Here is a 27,835-nt window from a genome sequence, read left to right as displayed (position 1 = left end):
ACCATTGGATATCGTATGTCTTTACACTTCAGCATTTCAAGCTGATATTTGTGGAATTAGTAAACTCAGGGTTATGAAATCTTAAATTGCAGTCTTAGAATTGTTTTCAACAAAACCATTTCCTTTTTTTAGAAATCAGTGGAACTCTAGAGCAATCTGAGATAATTGTGAAACTTTGGTGCAGATTGTTCTTACGTTTCTGCATTTGTCAATACCCTGCATGATTCAGAAAAAAGTCTTCAGTCAATTGAATCAACATTTACCCAAGCCCTTGAATCTTCCTAGAGGGATTTTGGCTTCTGGGCAAGGCCAGCCCAACTCAGGAAATAAGGTGTTCCAACAAAAGGTCATTTCTGAAGTTTCAACAAAAGGTCATTTTCTGAAGTTTTGTCTTGTTCTTTGATTTGGAACACGTCCCATGTCCTCATTTTGCCTGACTGTGTGTGTTTCTCTGTACTAGGTGAAACTGCTTCCTCTCCCATTCTTGAAAGAGTAGTCTTACATAGGAGACAGTTGGTGAAGTCCCAGGGGCACAGTCCCCTGTGGGCACAATGGTCTGCTCCCAGGGAGTTTGTGGGCTTTTTGTACCCCTCAAAAATGGTGGATCCCTGGTGGCCGTGTGAAGGGGGTGAGACACTCAACCAGCTGTTGATTGGCCGAGGCCAAGGGGTGGAGGGTAACTAGGGAAGCGTGGTCTCCCAGCTGGCTGTGCTGTGCTTACGTTAGGTTGGAGTGGGGGCTTTCCTGGCTGTTTGGCCCTAGGCTGTGGGGCTGGGGCAGCACACGCATGCTGTTACTGTTATGTGGCTACAGCCAAGTGGAGTGGGGCTGACGGGTTAGAGAGTGACGGCCAGAGTTGTGCCTGCCAAGTGTCAGCGTTGGCAAGGCAGAACAAGATTGCAGAAGTGATGCCCACCCATGCTTCTCCCCTGGTGAGAGTCCCAACAGGTTTCTGTCTTTCCAGTGGTCAACTTAAGATTAGTAAGTCAGTCTCCTTTACCAGTGACGTGGTTACTTTTCAAACTCTGCTTTTGCACTTGGTCTGCTGTGAGTGAGTGTGTGTGTGTGTGTTTGTGAGTTCATTAAGAGCAGGTCCTCTGTTCCATATAGTTGGGTTTCTCCTGGTCATACTCTTCATTGCTTTCCAAAGCCCAACATTTTCAGGGCTGTGTCTTTGGTACAGATTGGGGTGCTTGATGGGGAGGACAAAATCCTCATTCCTCTAGGGAAGATTCCATATTATTGAGATCCCTCCTAATTGGGGTCCTCATTCCTGGGGTGGGATTTTTAGCAAGGGGATGTCTACCTCTCCCCTGATCCTGATGTCGCTCTTTTAACCTGTTTTGAGGAGGCTCTGTCCATGGAGTTTTCAGGACTTTTTCCAAGGAAATTATTCCATATGTAGCCATAGATCTGTTATGTCCATGGGACAGGGTGAGTTCAGAATTTTCCTAGACTGCCATCTTGAACTACCTGCCTCCACCATTATTTTAATAATGATCTTTTTTCAATTTTTACAGCTTTATTGTAGTTAGTTGACATTCAGTGAACCGCACGTATTTAGAGTGTATGATCTGAGGAGGGTTTATGTATGTACACACTTGTTAGACTTTCATGGCAAATGGGGGTGCCTGGGTGGCTTGGTCGTTGGGTGGCTGCCTTTAGCTCGAGTCGTGGTCCCAGGGTCCTGGGATCTACCCCTGCATTGGGCTCCCTGCTCAACAGAGGGCCTGCTTCTCCCTCTTCCTCTGCTTGCTGCTTCTGTTCCCTCTCTCTCTGTCAAATGAATACATAAAATCTTAAAAAAAAATGAATTCCACAGCATCAGGACAGTGAACATTCCCATCACCTCTGAAAGTCTTCTGTAGCGCTGTGACCTCTCCCTCCTGCCCCTGCAGCAACTGTTGTCTTTTTTGTCATGGCAGACCAGTGTGCATTTTCTAGAATTTTATGTAGAAGGACTGTACGACTAAGTACTCCCCTCTGTCTGGCTTGTCAGTCAACATAATTATCATAAGAGTCACCTCCGTACTTGAAGCTGACCTATTTGCTGGTCCTAGCAAATTTAAACCTCCCGTGATGGAAGTTCAGTCTTAATTTGCTTAATTAAGTTCCATAAGCTAGAGATCTCCTGAGATTTTATTTCACCCTTTTAATATGTGCCTTGGAAAAATGATGACATGCGTCCCTCCCATGGGGGGTGGACTGTGCATTTCACCTTCGACCCCGAGTGACCTCTCAGATGGCCTTGTGTGTGAGTGATGTAATACTCTTATAGAAGACATGAGAGATAGGGAAACCTTTGTTAACATAAAGATGAACTAGATGTTTTTCTGTGTCCTCCTCTACTGTGTTAGTGTGTTGCCTCCTTCTTGCAACATGTGGGAAGATGAACGGGGTTTGTCACACCGGCTGCGTGAGGGGACACAGCTCCACACGCTGTGCCCGGCCCAGGCAGGAATGAGAGTGTTGACGGACGTCTTAAGGGCTTCCAAGTAACTGCTGAAAAGGACATAATTCCCAAGCTGAAGTTAAAAAATAATCTAATGAATTTTTTAAAGATTTTTTTAATTATTATTAGGATTTTATTTGAGAGAGAGCGCTGAGGGTGGAGAGGTGGGAGCGGGTGGGGGAGAGAGAGAGAGAATCCCAAGCAGCCTCCACTCCCAGTACTGAGCCCACCACGGGGCTGGATCCCATGACCGGAGCCGAAATCAAGAGTCGGATGCTTAACTGACTGAGCCCCCCAGGCGCGCCTCTCTTTTTATTTCAAATATACACAAACAGAAAAATGTATAGCATGAATATAATATATATGAAAATTTTATAAGTTTCTTCATGTTTTGGTAAATTGTTATATTGTCTGAGAAAGTGATGTTTTAGCTTTTTTTTTCCCCCCCTTTCCAGTCTTTATTCACTTAACTGCCTTTTCTTGTTTTCTTGGGATAGCTAGATACTTGGGTGAAAAGTTGAATAAACATAGTGACAGTCAACATTCTTTTTTTTTTTTTAAGATTTTATTTATTTGACAGAGATCACAAGTAGACAGAGAGGCAGACAGAGAGAGAGAGGAGGAAGCAGGCTCCCTGCTGAGCAGAGAGCCTGATGTGGGGCTGGATCCCAGGACCCTGAGATCATGACCTGAGCCAAAGGCAGAGACTTAACCCACTGAGCCACCCAGGCGCCCCAACAGTCAACATTCTTATCTTGCTCTGATTTTAAAGGGATTTTTAAAGGCTTCTAACATTAGCTGCATTTTTTAGGTGCCATTTATAACATTTCACTTGTCTGCTTGTGCTACTGTAACAAAACACAGGTTCTTCCTGACTTACGGTGGGGTTTTAGCTCCATCAACCCATCATAAGTTGGAAATATCATAAGTGGAAATGCATCTCATACACGTAATCTAGTAAACATCGTAGCTTACCTCGCTGACCTTAAACGTGCTCACAAGACTCGTGTCAATCTACGTTGGGCAAAATCATGGGATGCGAGGCTTCGTTCATGATAAAGTGTGGAATGTGTCCTGTGATTATCGACTGCTGTGCTGAAAGTGAACCACAGAATGTTGTGAGCCCGCGGGTGGTTTGAGCCCGTGGGTGGTTCCCCCCGTGATGGCGGGCTGACGGGGAGCTCACCCCTGCTGCTCCCATCCTGAGGGAACAGCAGGGCAAGGTCAGAGTCTGACGTACCGTTTCCTCCACACAACCTCGCGGAGCTGAGATGCGTTAGGAGGGGCTGTCATGAGTAGGGGCGTGAGCGTGAGCACCACACGCGGGGAGGCTCACACAACGCCGTGTATTTCTTCACGGTACTGGAGCCTGGGAGTCAATATGCTCCGTTTTCGGTGCAGACTCGCCCTCCTGCTTTGTGGATGGCTGTCCCCTCACCGTGGGCTCATGTGGCTTCTCCTCTGTGCTCACGTGCAGAGAGACACACCGAGAGCGTGCAGAGCTCTCCCGCGTGTCTCTTTCCTTCCATCATCACTGGCGTGTTGGGGCCGGAGCGTCCACCTTGCGCTTCAGAGGGTGCAGACCGTCAGTCCACAGCAGGCGGTAAGGAATCGGTCTCTTCTTCTCAGTGATTTAATTAGTCTTGGCTCCGCAGAACACAAGCCCAAAACATTATGACTTGAAACAGTAATATTTTATCATTTTTTTCTTTCTTTTTTTCTTACAATTCTGACGGTTGGCTGGGTTCTTGCTCTTTGTTTTCATCTTCGGTTTCCCAGTGTAGCTGCCTTCATGAGGAGAGTCGACAGGGCTGGAGGGTTCGAGACGGCCTTACTGCTGTCTGTGCGTGACGCTTACTCTTGGCTGGGGTGACTTGGTTGTCGCTGACCTTGTCTTTCATCTTCCGGAAGCTCACTTGCTGTTCCAGGGTTCCAAGGCCAGAGCATGAGCTGTTCATTCTCTCAGTGCCATTTATTTAATTTCTTTGACAGTCCATTTTCTCATTGGTAGATTGGGAGTGTTTGTTTTCAAAATCTATATTCCTTCTCATTCCAAAAAGGAGTATGCCACAGGCGACTTGGAAAAATACAAGTAATCTGTTGGGAGTAAAATCAGGAGTGGAGGAAATCAGCCAAAGAGAAAAGGAGGAAAGGAAAAGAAAACTAGGGAAATAGTTTATGCCGAAAGAAGACAAAACAGACAACAAAGTCCATGCTCCGAAGTTCTATAATTTCTGGGCACCTGGGTGGCTCAGTGGGTTAAGTCTGCCTTTGGCTTAGGCCGTGATCTTGGGGTCCTGGGATTGAGTCCCATGTTGGGCTCCCTCTGCTGCTCCCCCTTCTCGTTCTCTCTCTCAACTAAGTAAAATCTTTAAAAATAAAGTTCTATGAAGTCAGTGTTGTTAGGTCAGAAATTCTTCTGTGTGCTTCACAATATCCAGAGGAAAATACAGTTTGCTGTAAGAGTTACTGTCTTAAACACACTGCTCAGGAGAAGCGCAGGTCTTCTCAGATGGCTCTCACTGTCCGTGGAAGGAGGGCGGGTGCAGCGGGGGTGCTCACACCTTCGGTAGCTTCTGTGGACACCGCACGGCACGCGGCGGCCTCACGCATGCTGTTCAGTACGGACAGACGGGGAGAAGTGATGCCAGTGGGCTCTTCACGGGAAGTCTCATCCCTTTCGATACCATTTGAAAGGAGTACTATTGAATAAAGTAATTTTTAATTGTTTAAAATATGGATAATGAAAAGATAGCTTTTGTAAAAAGACGCACATGTAAGATTTTATAAGAACGAAAGATGGTCTGTCACTTCAAGTTATAGCTCAGTCCTCATTGTAAAAATAAATTTATTAGATATTTGAACTTCTCTTTTATTAAAGATTATACTATGATAGTGTTATTAAGAAAAGCACTCCTTGCATATTATTTTTGCTGGACAGAAAACATGACCTTTTGGGACTGGTAAATATTTTATTCTTAAAATAGGTTTTTACATCATGTAAAAAATTTTTGAACCTTTTTTCCTTTGGACATCCCTTTGCATTCGTATTTGTTTTCTGTCATGTTTGATAAATTTAAAACACAAATAAGTGATAGCAGATGTTACCAGAGTTAGAATAGCACTCCTTCGGACTACCAACTAGTAATATTTTGTGGTGTAGCAAAGCTGATGAATTAGGTGCTGTTGTAAGGTTCAGCTAGAGCAAATGAAAGTAATTTATCAGAAAAACAAAGAAAATGAAACACTGAATCACTAGGAGTTTTTCAAGATTGGAGAATCAATCAAAAGCTCTAGAAGTAACTTGAGTTTTACAGTGTGATTGTGGATGTTTAACAATCAAGTAGCGCGTTCATTTTGAAAGATTTATAGCCCTTATTTTGTTACAAACTTGACTAATGTAAGGATCCTGCAAAATATGAAATATAGCCCAATCTGTTAAAAAAGGAAAAACAATTCACATCTTTCAAAAAAAATAAAACGGAAATTGAGTCAACTTATTGCAAAAGTTGGTGTTTTAAAGACTGGCTTAGAAAAGCACATGCCTGTTGTGGGTTTATTTTATGTCGGGTAAGCGAGGAGATTTCGCATTTCGTCGAAACATTTGTGAAGGTGAGTCAGTGGGTCCCTCATGGGCTGAGACACGCATCCGAGTCTCTGCAGTCCAGTGCTGGGCGCGCCCTGTTCTCGCCGCCTCCGTCTTGGCAGGTGACTGACAGGGGACTTCCTGACGTGGAAGTCCGTAAGGACCACTGAGAGAACAGAAGCGAGGGAACGGGCTTGGGTGAGCTGGGTGATGAGGAAGCTGGTCACAGGGAAGTCACAGACGGGACGCTCTGCGGAGGGAGGAGTCCCTGTGCACCTTCCCTGGTCCCCCCAGTCTGACCACACCCGTTCACTGGCGTCAAAGCGTAGAGGGAGCACTTACAGGACAACTAAAAATACAGAGCCTTAAGACTTAGATTTGTGACGTTTATGACAACAAACAATTACTTAGACCAGCTTTACTGTTTTACGTGGTTTGGTGTGCTGTGTACTGTCTTTCCTGCCGTTTCCTCTTTACGGAAAAACTGTCTTCAGTTGTAAAAGCATTTGGAAATTACAAAGTTTAAGCCAGTCAAACCGAAAAATATTTTGGGTTTCAGACACAAGGAAACAGAGACACTAAGAAATTGTTAATAATAGGTAATTGGAGCTTTCTGACTAAAGAAGTCACTTTTCAAATAAGAGGCATTGTAACATGTAATTTTTATAGTGGTTTCATTCACTTCTAAGTTCACTTATTTTTTAACTGCTTAAGTAAATCAGTTAAATGCTAAGCCAATGGAAGATAATGGGATTGAACACATATATTTGGTCTTTACTTTATAAAGTCAGTATAGCTATTTTTGGATCCTTACTATTTCTCTCTGTTCATTTTTTGCTACTTCTTATTTTCTTCATTCAGGTCATTTCTCAGCTGAGGATCTTGGGCAGATCAGCAACAGCTGGTTGCAAATTTGATAGAGAAGTCTGGTCAAACGAGCTGTCCCCTGTCCTCAATCTCTGGAAGAAACTTAACCAGGTAAGTACTGGATATTAGTCCAATTGTTTCCTTTTTTCCTCCCCTTTTTTCCCTAGTTTTATCCCCAGATTGTTCTTGTTTGTTAAACTTTGCATTGATCCGCCCTTACTGTGTACTGGTTTCCTGGAGGGAGAGGGCAGAATAGTGGACAGATGAGCCCAAGAAACGGGTTGTGACCACTGTCAGTGTCATTGCCCAACTGAACACTGTCAGTTGTCGGCACCTGCTGGACATTCCTGTGTTCGCTGCGTGCCTTCTCTGTCCTCTTTCTGTTAAGTCAACCACTGCTCTTAAAAGTGGCATTTTTCAAAGAACTCAGGGTGCTGAGGAAGTGCTCTGGTCTGGGAGACTGGCGTGGCTTTGGTATTGTGGAGTAATCACGTTGTTGGTTATAGACTAGTTGCTTGCTCACCGGGCAAAGCCATTAGAGTATTGTGATTCCTATTCTTGGTGAGGAGGGTTTTAAAAAATAGAACTATGCAGTTCATCCATTTAGTAATACTGTAAAAATGCCTGTTTATCAGATCTAGCCTTGTGAAAGAAGGGAGGTCCAGTGAAGGTGATTACAGAACCTACGGAAAAGGTTACAACCTTCTGAAAATTCAAAGGCGTCAAACCTTACAGTATTGCAATTTTGAGTTACTAGAACAATCTGAACACTCGGTGAGTGTCAGGCGTCTCAGTGAGCACCGATCCCAGCCGACTGGAAGCACCGCCTTGACTGAGCTCACCACGCTGTGCCACGCTGGCACAGTCAGCGGGAGGGGAGGTTCGCCTGGGGAAGCAGGGCTTCCGCTGGCATCCCACGCCACGCTCCCCGCGGTGCCTGCCAGGAAGCTCTGTGTGCGCAGCCTTGCCGAGGGCCTGGTCTCTGTGCCCTTCGCCATGAGGTTACTCCCCTTCCCTCCTCTGTGTTTCCCCTGGCCTTTGTTCCCTTTACATTAATAACCAGATTCACATACATCTTAACTTTGTCGTATCAGGTAAGTGTCATCGGGGTATGGTAGTGCTCTCCTTGTCAGCCTTCCGCTCCTCGCCAGTGCCCAGCTGGGTTTCCTTCTTCATATGTCATTGGCTATTTTGAATTTTCTGTTGACTTTTGGGACATGCCGTCCTTAAAATAGGAACGCGTGTGCAAACACATACATACTCAAATGTGTGCATCGTGTATCCTGTCATGAGGTAGCTATTTATTCTGAGATTAATAATACAAAATTAGGGCACCTGGGTGGCTCAGTGGGTTAAGCCGCTGCCTTCGGCTCAGGTTATGATCTCAGGGTCCTGGGATCGAGTCCCACATCGGGCTCCCTGCTCAACAGGGAGCCTGCTTCCTCCTCTCTCTGCCTGCCTCTCTGCCTATTTGTGATCTCTCTCTGTCAAATACATAAATAAAATCTTTAAAAAAATAATACAAAATTATTCTCAAAGACTTCACTTAGAGAATAAAATTAAATAATTGGAGTAATTTTCTGTTTATCCCTTATTAAATTGCTAAAGTATTGTAAAAGTAATTCTAATTCTACATTTTAGAGACGTGATCCATGTGTCTGCTGGAGACATCCTTCCTTCCCTCTCAAGTATAAGTGAATTTGTTTGACCCATTTTCCAGTTCGAGTAAGACCGAAGTCTACGCCATGATTTTTCACCTTGCTGTCTCACAGTTTTCTTGGTCTCTGACTGAATTTGCGCTGGTCATGTTTTTATCTCACCTTCAGTCTTGCCATGAGGTACAACTTGTGTGTGTGTTGCACAAGAAATCCAGCCCCATTTCTTTGTAGGGTGGGAAAGGAAAGGAATCTTATCTCTTACTGTTGGAGATTCTCAGCTGGATCTGCTACAGAAGATGGGTTAACCAGACAAGAGCGTACAGATGTATTGAACCCAAGTTTTGTGCCCAGCGGGAGCCTTCCTGCAGAGAAGAAGCTGTGGTTAGACATGAGCATTTGTGTGCCAGTTTGATGAGGAGTGCAGAGTTGTGACCAAATAGGACAGAGGGGTGGGGCCATGGAGAGTGCACTGGGGAACATTTCTCAAGGCTGTCATATAAATATATACAACTTCAGGTGGTTCTTAAAGGTCTGATGTTGGCTCTGGACACCATGTGGCATTTTCGGGAATATGCTGTTTAGTCTTCCCTCCTGAGCTGGCCCCCCCGCCCCCCGCTGACACGTTCTCTTCTGGGCTGTAGGTGCAGGCAGTTTAGCTTTCCAATGTGGGATTCACGTCCCAGCGCACCCCGCACGGCCCCGTCCCGCACGCGGCACTCGGTGTGTCCACGTGGACGCGGAGCGCAGACTGCAGTGTAATGCCGAGACCATGTATTCTAGGCACCTTGGGGAGGGGTCCGGCTGTTAAGCTCCATAAGGTCTTCAGATGAGGCGTTACCGCGGAAGGCTCCATGGCCGGAGGCATCCAGGGACCCAGTGGGAAGCCAAGCATCCCTGTTGGGTGAGCAGTCTGTCCTGAGCCACGTCTTTGGACCCACTGGCTCGCGGTCACTTCAGTGTCCACGGTTCCCTGTGCAGACAGCCGGGGCTCGTGCTTGGGGTACAGCTGGCAGCTGCATCTCTCATTCGCCTGCACACTCTTCTGAGTTGCCTTCCTGCCTCACAGATCTACCTCTGAGTGCAACAAAGTGCCGCGTTCCTAGCGTGGGCATCTGTGGCCTCCTCTCGGACTGGCAGGCAGTGCCTGCACCAACATCTCTGTACCGTGTGTCCCATTTCTGCAGCAGGTGCTTGCTGGGGCTTTCTGCTGTCTGGCTGGGGGAGGGGGCTGGTTGTGGGTTTGTAACATGCCAGGCTCTTGGGACCTTCTGTATCTGCTCTCGTGGTTCCCTTTGCGTAGCTTCTCCTTGCTGTCTGTTCTGTCGGATGACTTTCTCTGTAGAAACCTCACGAGTCTAGCCCAAGCTCTGCTGCGCTCTCCAGCTCTGCAGAGCTCCGCACGCAAACACGTGGTGATACAGACGTGTGAACTGTCTGTCATGCTGTCCTTAAACTCAAAAAATATTTAACACGTGGGTTCACAGAAATGATGCATGTAAGAAAGGTTCGCTCTAGGTCTGTTTTCATCCTTAGTTCGTGACACGAGCTCCTTTTTAGTCATCTCTGAACGGTTTCCGTTCTGTAATTTCATCATTATTCCTTCATACAGGGAAACATAGCAATCAAAGAATTTTCTATTTGAAAAAGATTGTGATTGTCTTTCCCAAGATAAAACTCTCAGTTACTATCATGTTGTATTTTCATATAAGCCTGTTATAAACCTGCGATGGTTTGTTCTGGTGTCGAGTGTCATTATTGGGACACAACTGTTTTCCTTCCACTTCAAGAATCAGTAATTGCAGTTTGTTGAAGTCCCCCCAGATGGAATCTTTATGTCCTGCTGGCAGTGACTCTTTCTCCTCTGGGGATGACGGGAGGCGGGGGGGAGACTGCAGAGACTCCTGAGAGGTGCCCAGCTGGGGTGCTGCGAGGCTCCTCGTCTCCCCACCCCCGCCCACAGCACTGCACTTGGTTCTGGGCAGAGCGCCCAGCTGTCCACCGGCAGGACCCGGCTCATCCCTTAACTAACACGGGATGAGACAGGGGCTCCTGGAGCCCGACTGCTGGGCTCAGATCCGAGCACTCGTACTTACTAGCTGTGTAGTGTAGGGAAGCTACTCACCTTCTCTGTGTCTTTGTTCTCTTATCTAGAAGACGGGGATGGTGACAGTTACCAGCCTCACAGGTGTCTCGTCAGGACTGAATGAGCCAGTACACGGCTTTTATAGCAGCACCTGCTGTGTGGGGGCACTCTGGGCCGAGCAGTCCTCCTGCCGTTACTGAAGGTGACAGACATCTCATGTGTGAACGTCTTCTTCCAGAGAGGTGGACACATAACGTGTGTCACTTTCCAGAGCGTGGTTCTTTTATTATTTGTGTAACTGGAGTTCATCCGGAATGTCTTCATGGAGCGCCTTGATCGTTTTAGTGCTTCTCGGGACCATGTGGCAGGCAGAGCCCACAGAGTCACACATGGGTTTTGAGAGAGAGAGTTAAAAAACTAAACAAGTAAATAAGGTAAATAAGCAAAAAAAAGATATCACAGGTTAGTGTAAATGCCATGGAAGCAGAACGCAGGTGCTATGATGAAGAAGATGAGCAAAGTCCTATTTTGCAGTGGGCAGTGAGGTCCATCTCAGTCCAGGAGTGAAATTGAATCTGAGAAGGGAGACAGAGAAGGCTCGAGCCAGATGGAGTTGCAGGGGAAGAAGACCTTTCTAAGCAGCGAGACGGCGTGAACACAGTGTCCAAGCAGAGGAAAAGCACAGTCCCTGAACCCGAAAGGAAGTCTGTGTGACCAGGGCTCAGAGATGACAGGGTCGCATGGAATGAGCTGACACTGAGGGTTGATGCCTGAGGTGCAGGATGACTGTGATTTACGCCAAGTACAGTGAGACCCATGGAGAGAGCACTGAGCAGGGGGTAGCGCTGTACCTCCTGACAATTTTAGACACTCTCCCCGGCTGTTGTGTAGAAATGAGTTTGGAGTGGGGTTCGAGAAGAAGGAAGGGGAACAATCAGGGGCCGTCGTCGGGTTGTGGTGGTGCTGTCAGATTGGATCCTGGAAGCATTGCGGGAGGAGACTCCCTGGATTTGAATGTTGGTTTTCTGGAGAGGGATCGGGTGGATGTGGTGTCACTTACTGTGCCTGGCAATGGGGGACCGGGGGAGAGCCTCAGGGGCTGCCGGGGTAGGGGTGGAACGGCCATGCCGCTGCAGGGGTGGTGGAGAGTTCCCATGCGGACACTGAGGAGAAGGTCGGCTGCACAGTGGGCACCTTAAAAAGGTTGCTAGGACTTGGGATATAGATTTGGGACTTCCTAGCATCTAGGGAACATTTAAGTGATTACAAACATTACATCATCTGGGGAGAGAGGAAGGAAGGGGACTTATGAGTTGGTCCCGAGGAGTCCAGCACATAGAGTTAGAGGCAGGAAAGGCACAGCCAAGCTCTCCTTGAGGAAACCCAGCAAAATCCCAAAGCAGGCAGCAGCACAGAAGGCTGAAGCATCACAGAAGCCTTGAGGAGGGCGTCTGCGGACTGTGCCAAATTGCTGGTGTGAGGTGTAGAAACCGAGTACAGAGTTGGCCCCCGGATTTTCAGAATAGAAGTTCTTGGTGACCTTGACCTTGACAGGAAGAGTTTAGGCGGGGCTGAGAGACCGGAGTTTATGTTTGAAGGCTGACTGCCTTGGCCTGTGGAGCAAGAAGGGAGGCAGTGTGGAGAAGCAGTTCTTTCCAGAATGTGCTAGCCAGGAGAGAGAAGGAGGAAGGCGGCTCGGGAAGAGCATTTGAGCTTCACAAGATTCCCGTGCCTCTGTGCAGGGTTTTCAGCAGGTGACAAGCCTGCTGAGGTTCAGAATGCGTGTTCTGTTTCTCTTCTGCGGGCTGCGTCCCACTTTCATGTTAGAGCACGGAGCCTCTGCTGTTCTAGCCCGCCCCACTGTGCCTTCCCAGACAGGACTGTCCCCTGCGGGGGAGCCTGAGGCAGAGGGGGAAGGGCACTCCTGCCAGCCATAGCAGTTGGCATGGGGGTCAGCGTGCCGTCCTCAGGTCCTGGGCCGGGAACAGTGTCCTTCACTTCAGGGACGGTGTGTAGGTCAGACTCCTGCTGGAAGCCCCACCGCCTGCCTTCCTGTGGCCCGGGGCCGGAGTGACTGCTGACTTGCAACAAAGGAATCACTGATGTCCCTCTCTCTTTTTAACCATTATTTGTAGAACCTTTTAGGTTGATAAGCTGAAGGTGTGTGTGGAGCTTTCACAGCTGAGTGTAATTAGTAAGAGGAGGTTACTGGACATTCCAAAATATCTTACGTAAAACTCAGAAGGTGGTTTTTTTTTTTAATCTTTTTTTTTTTTTTTTTTTTTTAAGATTTGATTTATTTATTTGACAGACAGAGCTCACAAGCAGGCAGAGAGAGAGGAAGGGAAGCAGGCTCCCCGCTGAGAAGAGAGCCTGATGCGGGGCTTGATCCCAGGACCCTGGTATCATGACCTGAGCCGAAGGCAGAGGCTTAACCCACTGAGCCACCCAGGTGCCCCCAAACCCAGAAGTTTTAACTTTTTATTCATGCGAAGTGGAACAAGTTAGGAACTCACAAGAGTACAGTAAGTATTATACTCAGAGACTACAAATATGTTTGTTGATCCAAACTGAATCTAGAAAAAGGTGTGAATTTAGCTCATTATTGAGATCTGGGCTTGGGTTTCCAGTCTTCACTTCTAATACAGCTGAAGGAGGAGGTTTATGGTAAACTAAATGAGTTTAGTGATGAAGTCACTTATTGTACAGGGAAATTTTATTCTCTCTCTCCTTCGGAAGACTTGATTTTACAAAGAAATTGCATGCTATAAATTTTAAAACTTGTATTTTATTTGGATTTAAGCTTTTTAGCTATGTTCACATTGATTGAAAGTAAACCAAGAAGGAAGTAGTGCTCATGCACTTTGGGCCAATTTGCTGCTTTTATGACTCATAAACTAGTTTTACATAATCTTTAAAAGAAACTAGGAAGAACAAACTTCTTCGGTTTTGTAATGTAAACTCGAGTGCCGGACAGTGTAACAGAATTGCTGGCCAGAACTCACGAGAGTTCTGGAGAGAGGAGTGTTTGTAATTTTGTAGGCACGAAGCATGTTTGAAGTTGTATTTGTGTGAAATGTCATTCATGGTAGTGGGGACAATGGGGCAGAGTGTTCTGAGCTGGGGTCAGGTGGGCAAGGCAAGTGGAACAGTCCTCAGTGTCTTTTGGGGGTTCAGTATAAGGGTCACTGTCCAGGCTCGGTGTGCTCTCTCAGACATTGGGAATGCTGATTTCAGTTCTTAGGAATTCCTGTCTGTGAGAGAGAGAGAGAGAGTGAGCGAGTGCTTGCTCCCAGAGTAAAAACAGACCCCATAGTCCGATGCTTTGGATAGTACGGACGTTTTAACAACGTTTGTTCTCCCAGTCCATGAGCACAGAATGTATGTCCTTTGTGTGTGTGTCATCTTTGGTTTCTTTCATCAGTGTTTTATAAAGTTTTTAGGGCACAGGTCCTAACACTTGCTTGGCTAAGTTTGTTCCTAGATATCTTATGATTCTTAGTGCAGTTGTAAATGCCACTGCAGCTTTGAAGTGAAATGAATTCATTTATCATTTTTATTTTTTTGATGGACTCCTTCAGCTTTTCTATATAGAATATCATGTCTTCTGCAGAAAGCCCAAGTTTACATCTCCCTCACCAAGTTGGATGTCTTTTCATTCTTGCTATTGTCTGATTGCCAAGGCTAGGACTTCTAATACTAGGTTGAATAACAATGGTGAGAGTAGACATCCTTGTCTTGTCCTTGAACTTAGCAGGAAAGCTCTAGTTTTTCACCATTGAGTATGAATGCATCTAAAAAAAAAATATTTTTGTTTGAGCGAGAGAGAGCATGAGCAGGGGGAAGGAGGGGGAGAGGAGGAGGGGCAGAGGGAGAATGTCAAGAATGTCAAGAATGTCAAGCAGACTCCCCGCTTAGCATGGAGCCCAACAGGGGGCTCAGTCCCCGACTCTGAGGTCGTGACCTGAGCTGAAATTAAGATTCAGATGCTTAACCAACTTAGCCACCCAGGTGCCCCAGCTGCAAATTTTTTTTTTTTGTAGGGTCTTCATTAGGTTGAGGTCTTTCCCCTCTAAACCTACTTTGTTGAGGGTTTTTATCATGCATGAATGTTGTACTTGTCGAACGCTTTTTCTGTGTCTGTTGAAATAATCAAAGAGTTTTTATCCTTTGCCTTCTTGCTGTGATGGGTCATTCATCTGTTGTTTTTTTTAGTTTCTATATCATTCATGTCTGCTCTAATCTTTGTATTTTCTTCTTTCTTTTGGTGTTGGGATTGTTCGTGTTTCCATTACTAGCTCCTTTAGGTGTAAGAGTATCCTTTGTCTTCTTATCGAAGAAGTTTACTGTTACTCCTATTCTTACTTGTTTGTAACTGATTTGTGTTTTTCCTCTAAGAAGGTTCTGTCTCTGATTTCTTAAACTTTACCATAATATATTCAGGCATGGATTTCTTTTTGTGTCTCTTCTGCTTGGTACTCCGATCGCTTGCAGTCCCGGATGCCGGCCTTTCTCCTTCACATGTCACCGCATCTCCCACCCCCACCAGGCCGCGCTCTGCATCATTCTGGACACCATGTTCCCCGGGGCTATCGCTGATGCTGCTGTTTTTAGCCGGAAGCAGTGACACGGTGGAAGGTGATCCATACAGGGCAGTGTGCAAAGTTAGCGACCGAGAATTCTCTCCAGCCTGGCCCGGCCCTGGCAGCCCGCCCTTTCTGGCCGCCTGCTGGCATGGCCCCCCGCTGGCATGGCCCTCCGTTGACAGGCGTCTCCCAGCAGGCCCTCTGCTTGCTGTGCCGTCCTCTGCTTAAGTGGGAGACGGTTTGCTGTTCTGTCAAGAAGCAAGCATAACTTTTGAAACTTCACTTAACTTATATTTGTAAGAAAAATACAGACTATATAAGAATCACCATTGTATGAAGTTCACAGTGACCACATTAGTGTGTCAAGTACCCTGCACTTCATTCTGTTGTGATGATTTGTGTTTTGTCTCTTCCGTTTCCTTCCTGAAGCCATTGCCCTGATTTAGCTTTCTGTTCTTTCATATGGATTGTAGCAGGAAACTCCAAATTTGACTCTCCTTCTAATATATACTCCTTGAGTCCTGTTTCCTGTCATTATCCCATTCATTTTCTTAAAGAAAAAAATCTTTGATCAGATGGCTCCATAGCCAACCTTACTTCTAAGTGTCTTCCGTCGTAAAGCAGATCTGAGTGTTGCACGAAGAAACACGGAAGTGCAGATTTGTCTGTGAGGACTTGCCAAGTGCTGTTTCCGTCTCCTTGGGTCTGCCCACTACACTAGCAACCAGTAATGACCACATAACGTCCCTTTCAGCATCTTTCAAACGCTGTCTCTGTTGTTATGCAGTTCCTTCTCTGTGTTTCTATAGTACTAATTTATAACTTGCATAACAATTCCCATAAAATAGGCAAATTATATATGGCCCTTAAGAATAGGAATTCTCTTATTTTGGAGGAGTTTTAAAATTTATGTATGTAAATGTTTCAAATGTAACAATACCACATTCTTTTTTTTAGAGTTTTTCATCATTATTTCTATCAGGTTATGGTTAATTACTAGCTAAACTTGAAGATTAATTACATCTAAGCAATAATAATAATTTTATGAAAAGTAATTATTAGGTAGTCATCCAGGTCCTAATCTTTCCCCATTAAATGGCTAGAGGACATTAGCTGGATCACTTCTGAACTTTTTCTTAGCTTTTTTTGTGTGTGTGTGTAAAAAAGAAACACTAACCTCTTCTCTCACTCATGTATTCATTTACTTCATCAGGCATCTGTTGATGTTCCTGTCACATGCTCGGAGCTAAGATTCATTAAGACTTGATAATAATTCTAAAAAATACAGGTATTATAATGTTTTGGGGAACCCAGGTGAAGGAATGCTTGATTCTGCTGAGAGGAAGCCTGGGAAGTTTGCGTGATGAGTAGGAAATCCCCAGATTAAAAAAAAGGCATGGTGTTGCAGAGCGATGGAAGAGTTGGCCATGTTTGTCACTCTAGCGTGCCAGGGATGAGGGACGCTTGGACAGAACGGCGAGCTGTCAGATCACAGCTCGTCCTCACACCTGGCTGGGGTGCTTACACCTCATCTGCTGGGCAGTGTGGCAGTGTGAACATACCGTAAGAGACGCGTCCAAGGTATCCCCCAGGTAGTGTCGGTCGTTGCAGACTCTTGTCCATACATCTGATAAAAAGTAGACGTGAACATGATTTGAGAAACATGAACCCTTCATGGATTAAACATTTTTTTGTTCTTAGTTCTTTAAAGATTTGTGGATTTTTAAAAGCTTAGTATAGTGGCCCCTGGGTGGCTCAGTAGGTTAAGCATCTGACTCTTGATTTCATTGAAGGTCATGATCTCGGGGTCATGAGATCAAGTTCCACGTCCCACACCCAGCGTGGAGCCTGCCCAAGATTCTCTCTCTCTCTTCCTCTGTTGTTCTTCATCTCTTAAATGCATGCATACATATATAAATGCTTCGTATAACAAGCCCTAGTAATATTGATAACATGGCCATCTTTAAGATCTTTTATTAATTTAGTCTTCATGCTTGAGGCTGATTCTCTACATTTTGGTGACTATATCAATAATTATATCTCTTTCAGGAAAAAGATACATATAAATATGTAACTATAACTTTTAGCATTACTCTCTTATTCATTCATTTATGTTTTATCATTTAAAAATAGTTCAGATACATAATTTACTAACATTTCTCATTTTAGTGACTTTTTTTTGGGATTTCTATCGAAAAATAGTAATTTAAAAACCAATAATTTGATAAGCAAAACACTGAAAAGTATAACAGATAAAAACTTAGTCTCATTTTATATTCTGTGTGTTTGAATTCAAAAGGTCAGTTCATGCTTTAAAATTTTTATTACACTCCAGCTACCACTCATCAATTTTTAATACCTGTTTGATGGTGATAACTGATGAGAATTACTGGCATTCTACCACTTAAATCTCCTTTATATGGCATGAGAATTCCCATTAATTCTCACTAAAATTACCCATGTGGTAAGAGGTATGTATACAGGCATCTCTTCTAGGCTGATAGAGTTGTTGAGGGAAAATAGGTGACGGACTTTTTTCTGAGCGATAATTGAACCTGTTGATCCGTAGCTATGATTTCTTTGTTCAGATTGGTAAGTAGGTTGTGTATTTGTCAAGTTAAACTTGTGGACTCAAATAGCCTAATTTTAAAAGTATGGATTACAATTAAGTAAAATAGAGAGTGCTAGAATAAACAATAGGACTAATACGTTCTTATATTCTTTTTTTTTTTTAAGATTTTATTTATTTATTTGACAGACAGAGATCACAAGTAGGCAGGGGGAAGCAGGAAGCAGGCCCCCTGCTGAGCAGAGAGCTTGGGTGTGGGGCTCCATCCCAGGACCCTGGAGTCATGACCTGAGTGAAGGCAGAGGCTTAACCCACTGAGCCACCCAGGTGCCGTGTACTTTCTTATATACTTAAACTAAAAATATCTTCTAAATTATTTTTCCTCAGACTGTTATTCAATTTTCTTCCCTTTTAATTAAGGTGAAATCATAAAAATACGATTAGTATGTCCTGGTTTTAGAAAACTTAAAGTAGGGAACATATCTATACTACATACCTTAGTTGTCTAAAGCATTTCTCAGTTGTACTTAGAGCCGTTTTGTTTGTTTTGTGTGGGTTTTTTTTTTTTTTTTTTTTTTTTGCTTTCTGAAACATCTAAAATTGAGCACATTTAATCTCCTGATTCAGTGAGTCTCAGGTGAAAGATTTCCCTTGGAATTTAGTTCTTGGTAAAGCTTTATACGCCACCTCTCTCCCCCCATCCACCCTAACAGGTCTCCTTCTTTTCAGTCACAGCAAGTATGTAGTTTACACTAACCTTCTGCCCGTGGCATTCCAGTCAGCGAAGTAGAAAGAACCCGCGGTATTTCAACAGATGATCTCATCCAGGGAATTGGTTAAATAAATCTTGCAGGGTCTTATGGCGGAAGACGCCGACGGGAAGAACCGGACTCAGGAAGCGCCTCCCTTCCCTGGAGCCAAGGGACAGAGGGAGACGGCTGAGACGGTCAGCACCTGCAGCCATGGACAGCGCCCGCCCTGGGCCCTCTGACCCAACGGAGCGCTGCCTCCTGGGGGCGCCGTCCCTCTGTGAGTCCCTCTGCTGAGCTGTGGGCTCTTCCCAGGCTGGAGCCGCCACTGCCCTGCTGCTGGGAGCACCCCCGGGAGAAGCTGAGCTAGCAGGAAGGATGGAGCCCTTTTCTCCCAGCAGGCTTGCTGTTCCCCTCTGGACATTCCCTGAGGCACAGCCTCTGCATCACAAAGCTGCTCGGAGAGGATGGGAAAGTGGGTTGACTGGGCTTAGGGACGGTATCTTGTCTCTAGGAACAGGCTCTGCCTTTTCGTGGTTCTTCCTCCTCTTGTTTCTGCTTCTTGATTTGGGGTTTGCTTCAGTAATTCCCCTCTTCTGACTCTGGGTTAGCACTGAAGGCTCTATTGCTGTTCTAACCGTTACCCCTCCAGTTCTTTCATTTGTGTTTTCAGTATTGCTCAGTTTTAAATATTTCCTAAATTCCGTTATGAGTTCCTTTTCTATCCCACATTCTTACTGATGAGTTACTCTCCTGGCCACCTTTTAGTTGCAGATTTCTGATGTTCCTATTCTGTGGTCTTACAACATGTTTTGTGGTTGTCTTTTGAAACTTGAGATTACCTGTGTGGCCCAGTTTATCCTTAATAAGAGATTTTCAGGTTATGTTTAAAAAGGATGTGTATTCTGCTGTGGTGGACTGATGTGTTCAAATTATGTCCTTTAAGTGAAGGACAATGTTTTACAATGTTTGGTTCACAACTCATATATATATATAGAGAGAGAGAGAAAATTGTTTTTTAATCTTTGAATTATACAAAATTAGAATGTTATCTCTGCTTTATTTTAAAATTTTACTTAAATTCAAGTTAGTTACTATATAATGTGTTAAAAGCTTCAGGGTAGAGGTCAGTGACTCCTCAGTTGCACACAACACCCAGTGCTGCTTGTATCTTGTGCCCTCCATCATGCCCATCCCCCGGCCACCCCATCCCCCACCAGCAACTATCTTTTGATAGGTTGAAACTTAATCATTGTAATTTCCTTTAGCTCTTGAAGTGTTTTTCTTCTGATATTAGTAAATTTTTATGAGCTTTCTTTTACTATCGGCTAGATGTAGCTTATTCCCTGCATTTACTCTCAGTTTTGGGATATGTTCGTATGGGTGTATCTTATAAAGAGCCCACAGGTGGCTTTTGATTGGTCTTTAGGTGGACCCTTCAGTCTATGTACATTAATTGGGACTACTATATATTATTAGGTTTTGTATCTTTCCACTTTTTTCATTCCTTTCTTACCTTCCTTTGGACTGATTATTGTCTCTCTCTCAGAGTTTACAAATCATACACGCTTTCTCGTTGTTCAGTGATATTTAGCTGCACCTGCTTAGCTTAGCAAAGTTAACAGAAATAGACTGGCTTACCTGGAGGAGGATTCCAGAAGCTCAGGACACGCTGTGCAGCCTGATGTCCCAGAGTCTCAGGCACAAATTGCTAGTGTCACTTCCCTCCTGCCTGAAGTCCTTTGGTGGTGAGCTCTTGGAGTGCTTATTTCTCTGAAAATGCCCTTAATTTTCCTCTGTTGTTTACATGTGCATTTTCCTCAGTCAGCAGTGACTGTCTCTCATTATACCAAAGGCCTAGTGAGATAATTTCTGCTCTTTGGTTTCTCCCGTTGCTGCTGAGAAGTTCCTTTTTGCTCTTCGACTTCTCTTTACTCGCTTACTGTTTTTAGATCTCTTTGTTGTAGTTTTCTGCAGTTTTCCTAAGACTCGGTGTGGGTTTGTTTTCTTTATGTCTTCATTCATTCATCCTTCGATCCTGCTTGAGACTGCCTGGGCTGTTTGGATTCAGGTCACCGGGGCTCATCAGCACTGGGGAGCGTGCTGGGGAGGTTAGCTCTGCTTTCCTCCACCTCACTTCCGGAGCTCCGGTCAGGCGCAGGCTAGCCTTTTCCTCTCACCCATCATGGGTCTTATTTCCCTTACTTTCCATTGTGCCTTGTCTGTGTGATGCATTCTTAATAAACTCATACCTGTCTTCAGTTTACCCACTCTCCATTCAGCTAAATCTAATATATATTGAAGTTTTACACTTTAATTACATATATAATTAAATATATACATATATATGCGTATGTATATATTTAAACTTCCAATTTTTTAAAGACTTTATTTGTTTTTCAGAGAGAGAGAGAGCATGAGCATAAGCAGGGAGAATGACAGGCAGAGGGAGGGGGAGAAGCAGGCTCCCCACTGAGCAGAGAGCCCAGTGTGCGACTCGGTCCCAGGACCCTGAGATCACGACCTGAGTGGAAGGCAGACACTTAACCCACTGAGCCACCCAGGCAGCCCTAATTATGTATTTTTTAATTTTTTAAAATTTTCTTTGTTCATCAGATCTGCTTGTTGTTTAAGATTCTCTATCAGTTCTAGAAATATTTGCCATAATTATTTTATGTTTTGTGTGTGATTATTAGAAAAACTGAAGTGCTTGTGGATTTAATTATTTTCTACATTGTATGTGAAAACTTGATAGCATACCATCTTTATAGAGTTTGGGTTTTTTGTTTTTTTTTTTTTTAGCCATGAGCTGCTGATTATTTGGTAGTTTTACCTGAAGGAATTATTTGTAGGCTATAATTATATTCCCCATTCAATTTAGAATGTAAAATTGGGGTTTGGTTTGATTTCGGTCTGGGTCAGGACCATGTGCCCTTCAAATACTTTGAGACAGGCCTGCTCTGGAACTGTACAAACTAAATTACCCTCTTAAAGTGCATTAGAACCTCTGACGTAGTGCGCACAGACTAGCATTAAAGTTCTAGTTGTGCCCATTAGTTTTGAGAAGAGAGTCCTACGCCTACACTCCCCCACTCTAGTTACAGCCCAAGTTTAACACCCACAGTCTCCCTTCTTGTCCTTGGGGCAGAGGGTGGTTATTTCTCTTTCGCTCTTCTCCCAAGAGCATCCTGGTTTGGGATTTCAGTTCTGGGGGCTTCCTAACCCCTCCACCTGAGCAATACTGGACTGGCTCCCTGGTCTCGCAGCCCCGTTTTGTGAGTGCAGACGCTCTGGTTCTCCGGCATCGGTGGACTGGAGTGTCCTGCTTGCCGTTTGCCCACTCTTAGTATGGAGAAGTAAAAAGCCTTCCCGACTTCTCATTGTTGCTGTAAAAAGCCCCAGCCTGTGTGACTCCTCACACACCATGAGCATTAGCTTTGTAGGCCTTTGTCCAATTAATTGCTCTACCCAGAAAGAAAATGAACATATCCTTGTTTCTCTGAGAGGGCCACGGGGTCTCCGAGTAGACCCTGACTGAGCTCCTGAGCCCCAAGGTGCTGGAGAGACCAGAGCATTGTTTCCCTGGGCTCTTACAGGTCAACGGGGTGAAGCCCAAACTTGGAGCCATCTCTTGGATGGCTTGGCTCCTGAGGGATTTTATGTATGTGGGAATGCAAGCCCGTTACATTTCGTGGAACGGCCTCTCTGGAGGGGAAGATTAGGGGCAGCCATGTGCTCTAGAAGGAGGGCGTTGGCACCTCGCCCGCCCCTTGTCTACCTTGTGCGTGTCTGGCTGCTTGTACAGGACGCTCAATCCGGCTCTCACCAGACACCCTCGAGGCCAGGCCCTGGACCGGGACAAGGACAATAGCAGCACACTTACCACTTAGCGTGAGGTCATGAACATACAGTTCTCTCTGCTCCAGGACACCATGTTTGTGATCGGGGAAAGTTCATAGCGATGAAGATGGGATACTCGGCACTTAGCTGTTGAAGTGACTATCTCTTCTCTCGAGGTTGCGTTTGGTGATTGAAGAATCTGCTTAGCATCTCAGTCGACACAGTTGTTGTCAGCCCCCTCCTACTCTGCCAAAAGCAGAAGCTGGACTTCTCCATTTCTTACTTTGCGTGGTCATAAAGTAAGTCGCACGCGTCCTTCAAGTGACCGCTTTGTTGACCACCTCTCGCCGTGCGGTGGTGTGTTGTGTGGTGCTGGGATTGTTTCTTCTCGCTGAGTCCAGGCGCTGCCTGGCCAGAAGCTGCGTGTCCCCTTCAGCCTTGACGTTGTGAAGCAGTTCACTCGCACACGGGGATGTTGGGCTCTGTCAGACTTCCAGTGCGCGCCCGCACAGCGTCGTGGGTCGTCTGGCTGTCTTTCTGGGGGCCAGTGCGCCCTCAGGGTCCCAGTTCCAGGGGGGCATTGAAGAAAAGGTCGCCCTTCATCATAGGGACATGTTGCATGACATTTTTAAGTTCAGTGACACTGTCGTCGTTCATGACCCATCCCGCCCTGATTTTTCTCTTGCTGAAACTGTTGCCATGTGACCGCACACCTTTGTGTGGGAGCTTCTGGTGTGCCTGGCACACAGCCCCTGCTCTGGAATGTTAGTCACCTTTCCCTCGGGGACCCCAGTCCGGGGGACGTCTCTCTTGTGCGACTGTATTGTTACCTCCCCCCACACCCCACCCCACCCCACCCCCACCGAGTGCTCCACGGAGTGGCAGAGCCACGGCTGCCACCGCGTCCCGGAGCAGAAAGCCTGCGAGAGATCCTCTCCCGGGAGGAAACGTGGTCTTACTGATGGGCCATTTTATTCTGCATACCCACGGTTGATGGGAGAAGCAGGGGGTCGCATCCACAAGGCAAAGGGTGCCCCTGACAGTGCCGTCTGACCCCAGGGCGACCATGCCCTTCTCCTTGGGGCCAGTGGGGAGGGCTACTTGGCGTGCTTGTCCGTGACTATTGCAGCAAACAGAGCCAGGAAGTTTTCAAGGCACATAATATTAGCAAATTTAAAGCAAAAGATTTTCTTTTTTTTAATTAGCACTTTCTAGCTTCCTCTCAGTTTTCAGAGGACATGACAGCGTCCATCTCTCCAGCGCACCAACTCCAACCTGCCCCCGCTCCCGTCCGCGGCGTGAGTGACCGCAGTGGGATTTGACTCCGTGAGCACACACATGTCCTCTGCTCAGTGAACACGCATTTAGTTGTGACTAAACTAAATAAAATGAGCGTCGAAACATTTGGTTTCCTTTGCCCCCTCTGGTCGTTGGCGTGATCCTGTCACTAATACCTGACTTCAGGTGCAATAACACGAGACAACAACGCAGCTGGCTCTTCTGGGAAATGGGATGCCAGGAATTCCATAGATCTTTCTCCCCTTCACCAGATGGACAGGACTGTTTATTTCCTATTTCCCTTTTTGTTTCCTGCCTTGCTGTCTCTCTCCCACTGTCTTGTCAGAAATCCGCTTCTAGAGAGACACAACGTAGCATGGATATGTCAGACTTGAACCTTTCTGACCAGGAGTGCGTTTATCTTCTGTAATGCATTAGAACACGGAAGTGTGTGGAACGGAAAGAGCTGTTTCTCCATCATCACAGAATGGCCACACCTCTTCTCCACCTGAGGATCTCTTAGGTCCAAGTCTAGTGGAAACAGGCACGTCTTTCTCAGGAGACCCAGCAGAATTGTCGCAGCCATGGACGCTGTCTCATCGGCGGGCACCGTTGTCAGGAGAACGGAGTGCTCGTATTTAGGAAGCTTTAGTCACATACTAATTTCTACAACTGAATTCAGTAAACTCTGGTAGAACCACATGGACTAAGACTTAGGAAACGCTGTTTCCGCCCCAGAGAGATTGTAGGAAATGATTATCTTAAGAAGAATGAAGAGTTCCTGGAGGGCAAAACACAGTTTCTACCCCATGGAAATGAAGATATTGCCCCCTTTTCTGTGACTCTTATAGAACCACCCACCTCTTTGTTTCTGTTTCTCATTTCCTTTTCTGCTTTTTAAATGGATGGTATATTGAGTCCTTTTAATATCTTCCTTATCGTAGAAAAAACATCTTGGACCTAGACATGATCATATAAGCGGGTGGGGGAGCCTCTGTCTGGCTGTTGATCACTGTTTCATAAGCCATGGACACACAGAGACTGTGATCTTACCGATTTCACTGCTTTGCAGACGTGAAAAGGACTCACACCACAATCTCCAGGACACTTGGAATAAGTGATAGTGTCCCTGAGAGGCTGGCCAGCCCCCGCACGAGGGACACCTCCCTTCCTGGAAATTGTTTGACTGAAGCCCAGCCATCCTACCTGTCTGTCAACCGTCTGCAGCCCTTCCCTACAACAGTGTGCTGGGTTGACAATGGCCGCGCAGCCTGACCGAGCTCCTCTCGGGACCTCTGTGGACACGCCTGCCAAACCCTGGCCTGGTCAGTGCTAGAGTCTCCTCTCCTGATGGAAATTCTCCCACAAAGAGCCGTCTTCGGAAATCTCTAGCAATCACAAAACCACCCCACTTTGCGTGTCGTCCATGTCACCGGAGTCTGAAACAGTATCCCACCTACAAATTATTTCAGTTAAAGCACAGAAGTCCTGGATTCACAACCATATTATGCCAAATTAGGGTCATTTTTCTGGCCTGAGAGACGCTTTAATAGTTAAGTTTTAAAATACCCATAACCTTTTCCCCCAGCAGCTCCATAATCACTTAATGATTTTCTCTGAATACACTCAGCTTTTTCATGACAAGATGAACTTTAAAATGTCAAGGCCGTCCTTCAAAGGAACACAGTTTACTCATTTGTATTTAATCATTAGAGAAGGCTTTTATAATAATCAGCTGACAAAAGATACAACTGTAGTTCCTCGGTCGCTTCACCAGAAATCGTGCTGTCTGCATGTTGTGGTTATTCATGGCAGTTTTAGCGAAGGTATGCATATACAATGAATTAGAAAACACAATGAATTATTCACACGTTTTTGTCTTAAAATGATAACATACCGCTCCTACTATGAGTTCTCTCTCTACTTCATCCTTTTGGGTGTGCAGAGTAGCTGCATTTATTTCTAGAATTAGTTATTTTGATGTGATTTTTTATGAAAGGTTTGTGAAGGTGCTGAGGTGGACCGTGTCGCCGTCCAGACTACAGTGTGCCACGCAGTCTCCTGCTGCCTTACACGGCTCCACCGGCGGACTGACCTCCCTCAGCTCGTAGAGTGCATTCTGCCTTCTTCTTTTCTTCCTTCCAATGCTTTTTCATCTTATTAGTCACTTTTGAGACCAGGCTATTTTTTTCTGTTCTTTTGTTCTTATTGCTGACACACAGCATTTTACTGGCTAGTCTCCCGAGCAGGACTGTGTGCCGGGAGCAGGACGTGAAACCAGACGGCCGTGTAGATAGCATCTGTAGTGAGTGCAAGCGGGAACTTAATTTTAATGTGTTTTATGTCACCGATAGATCCAGAACACCAGCATTTTAACATGTGGTCAGTAGAGAAAACTATTCATGTGATATTTCATATTAAGTCTCTGAAATTCAGTTTGCATTTTGCACATACTGCACATCTGTAAACCGCAGTCCCTATGTGAACCCTGTTTGAATTTTAAGCATTTTTATGCTCTCCTAAATCACCCTCCTAACAAGTTTAGTACAGTGAGCTGTTTTCTTGGATTATGGATCCAAGACTGGTGGGAAATCTCTCACCCAAGTATGTCTGCTTAAGTAATGCAGCTGGCCACTTTGAGTCGCAGCCGCTGCCGCTGCCGCTGCCTGGTCCCAAACTTCTGCGGGCCTCCGCACAGAGGACACTCGGTCAGCTCCGCCTGTGCCCTGGAAGTGGGACAGCGAAGCCTGCATGAGGCTGCTGCTGTTGACACCGGGGTGCACGGAGTCTCTCAAGGCTGCCCGGGAGACCTCCTGCTGCATGAGAAGGTTCCGTGGCAAATGTTACCGCTCGTGCACAGGGCACCAGGTCACCCCAGAGCTCCGAGGGACACAGACCGTGAAGGGACTCTCGCTCAAGGGCCTGTGGCCGTGGATCCAGGCGTCGCTCCGACTTTCGGGTCTTACCACAGAAGAAACGGGTTTTGTAGAGTGGCAGCTGCCGTGGGTGGTGGCTCCTCTCGCGGGTCTGGGCGGAGGAAGGGGAAGGGATTCTCTGTGCTCGATGCGGTAAAGAACGTCGTGGCTCACGAGCCATCAGATGTACAGCAGAGCAGCAGCCCGGGCAGGACTTCGTGGTGATGTTGGTTCCCGCCCTCAGGAAGACTCGGAGGGGTCAGGAGCTCGGGGCGGGAGGCGGCTGCAGACGGGGTGGACACAGTGAGGGCGCTCCAGTCAGACGCGGGGCCTGCCACAGGCTGGGCAGCGGCCGTCTAGTGAGCAAACTCGGAAGAGGAGGATGTGCTGCTCGGGGCTGGGCAGAGACGGTGGTATCTCGGGCTGGAACCTCCCGGGGAAGGCGCCGCGAAGTTGGTTGAAACGGCAGCAGAGGGCTCAGTGTCCCGTCGGCTCTGCTGATGGAGCAGCTCCGGGTCTGAGCGGGGGGACCCCCGTCTGGAAAGAAGTTCTCCTGCGTCAGAAGATGCATGGCCGGCCTCCGGGGCTGCAGGAACGCGATCCTGATGGGAGAGCAGATCCGCACAGCCACTGCCTGGTTGTCTTGGGAGCTCGCCGCGGCCGCCTGACTTTCTGCAGCCCACAGCCCGGCCGGCGGCGCCGTCAGCACTACAGGGGGACCCCTGCCCACCCAGAGCTCAGGACCCACGGCCAGCTCAGATGGTGTCAGCAAATTTAACAATGAAGTATTTTTTAATTAAGCTGTATACATTTTTTTTGAGACAATGCCATTGCACAATTAAGAGACTACAGTAGAGCATGAATATAACTTCAATAGGCACTGGGAACCAAAAAATTCATTTGACCTGACTTACTGTTATATTTGCTTTATTGTGGTTGTGAGGACCTGAACCCACAGTATCTCTGACGTTTGCCTGTATAGCAATAATAGAAACAAAAATGTCTGAATTTGAGGTCTTAGTCTAAATCTAAATCTGCCTTCACGTATAATCTTATACTCTAAAGCCAGTAAAATTTATTTAATGGTGATTTATTTAATGGCAATAGCCACGCTAGATAATCATGTTATTAAATTATTTATCATGCTCAACAGGTGAAAAAGACAGTGCTCTCGTGGGATGTATGAATGTGGCCAGCATTAGAGCAAAGAGAAGGGATCCTTAACCAGGCCTGTAAGCAGAATATATAAAGA

At 46.0% G+C, this 27,835-nt stretch overlaps 1 protein-coding gene across 7 annotated transcripts in view; it reads left to right on the top strand.

The window, feature by feature from the left end:
* DYNC2H1 (dynein cytoplasmic 2 heavy chain 1) overlaps window positions 1-27,835 on the top strand; it is a 274,182-nt gene that overhangs the window by 188,238 nt on the left and 58,109 nt on the right. For 6 of the 7 annotated variants that reach the window (XM_044257764.1, XM_044257766.1, XM_044257765.1 and 3 more), the window contains one exon: window positions 6,900-7,016. In XM_044257764.1, coding sequence (XP_044113699.1) covers window positions 6,900-7,016 — 117 coding nt within the window. Of the gene's footprint in view, window positions 1-6,899; window positions 7,017-22,566; window positions 22,623-27,835 lie in introns of those variants that run through there. The other variant, XM_044257768.1, reaches the window with a different exon arrangement.

Source organism: Neovison vison, chromosome 7 (genome assembly GCF_020171115.1).
Source record: "Neovison vison isolate M4711 chromosome 7, ASM_NN_V1, whole genome shotgun sequence".
Taxonomy (NCBI): Eukaryota; Metazoa; Chordata; class Mammalia; order Carnivora; family Mustelidae; genus Neogale; species Neogale vison.
This window is presented reverse-complemented; position numbering and strand designations above follow the sequence as displayed.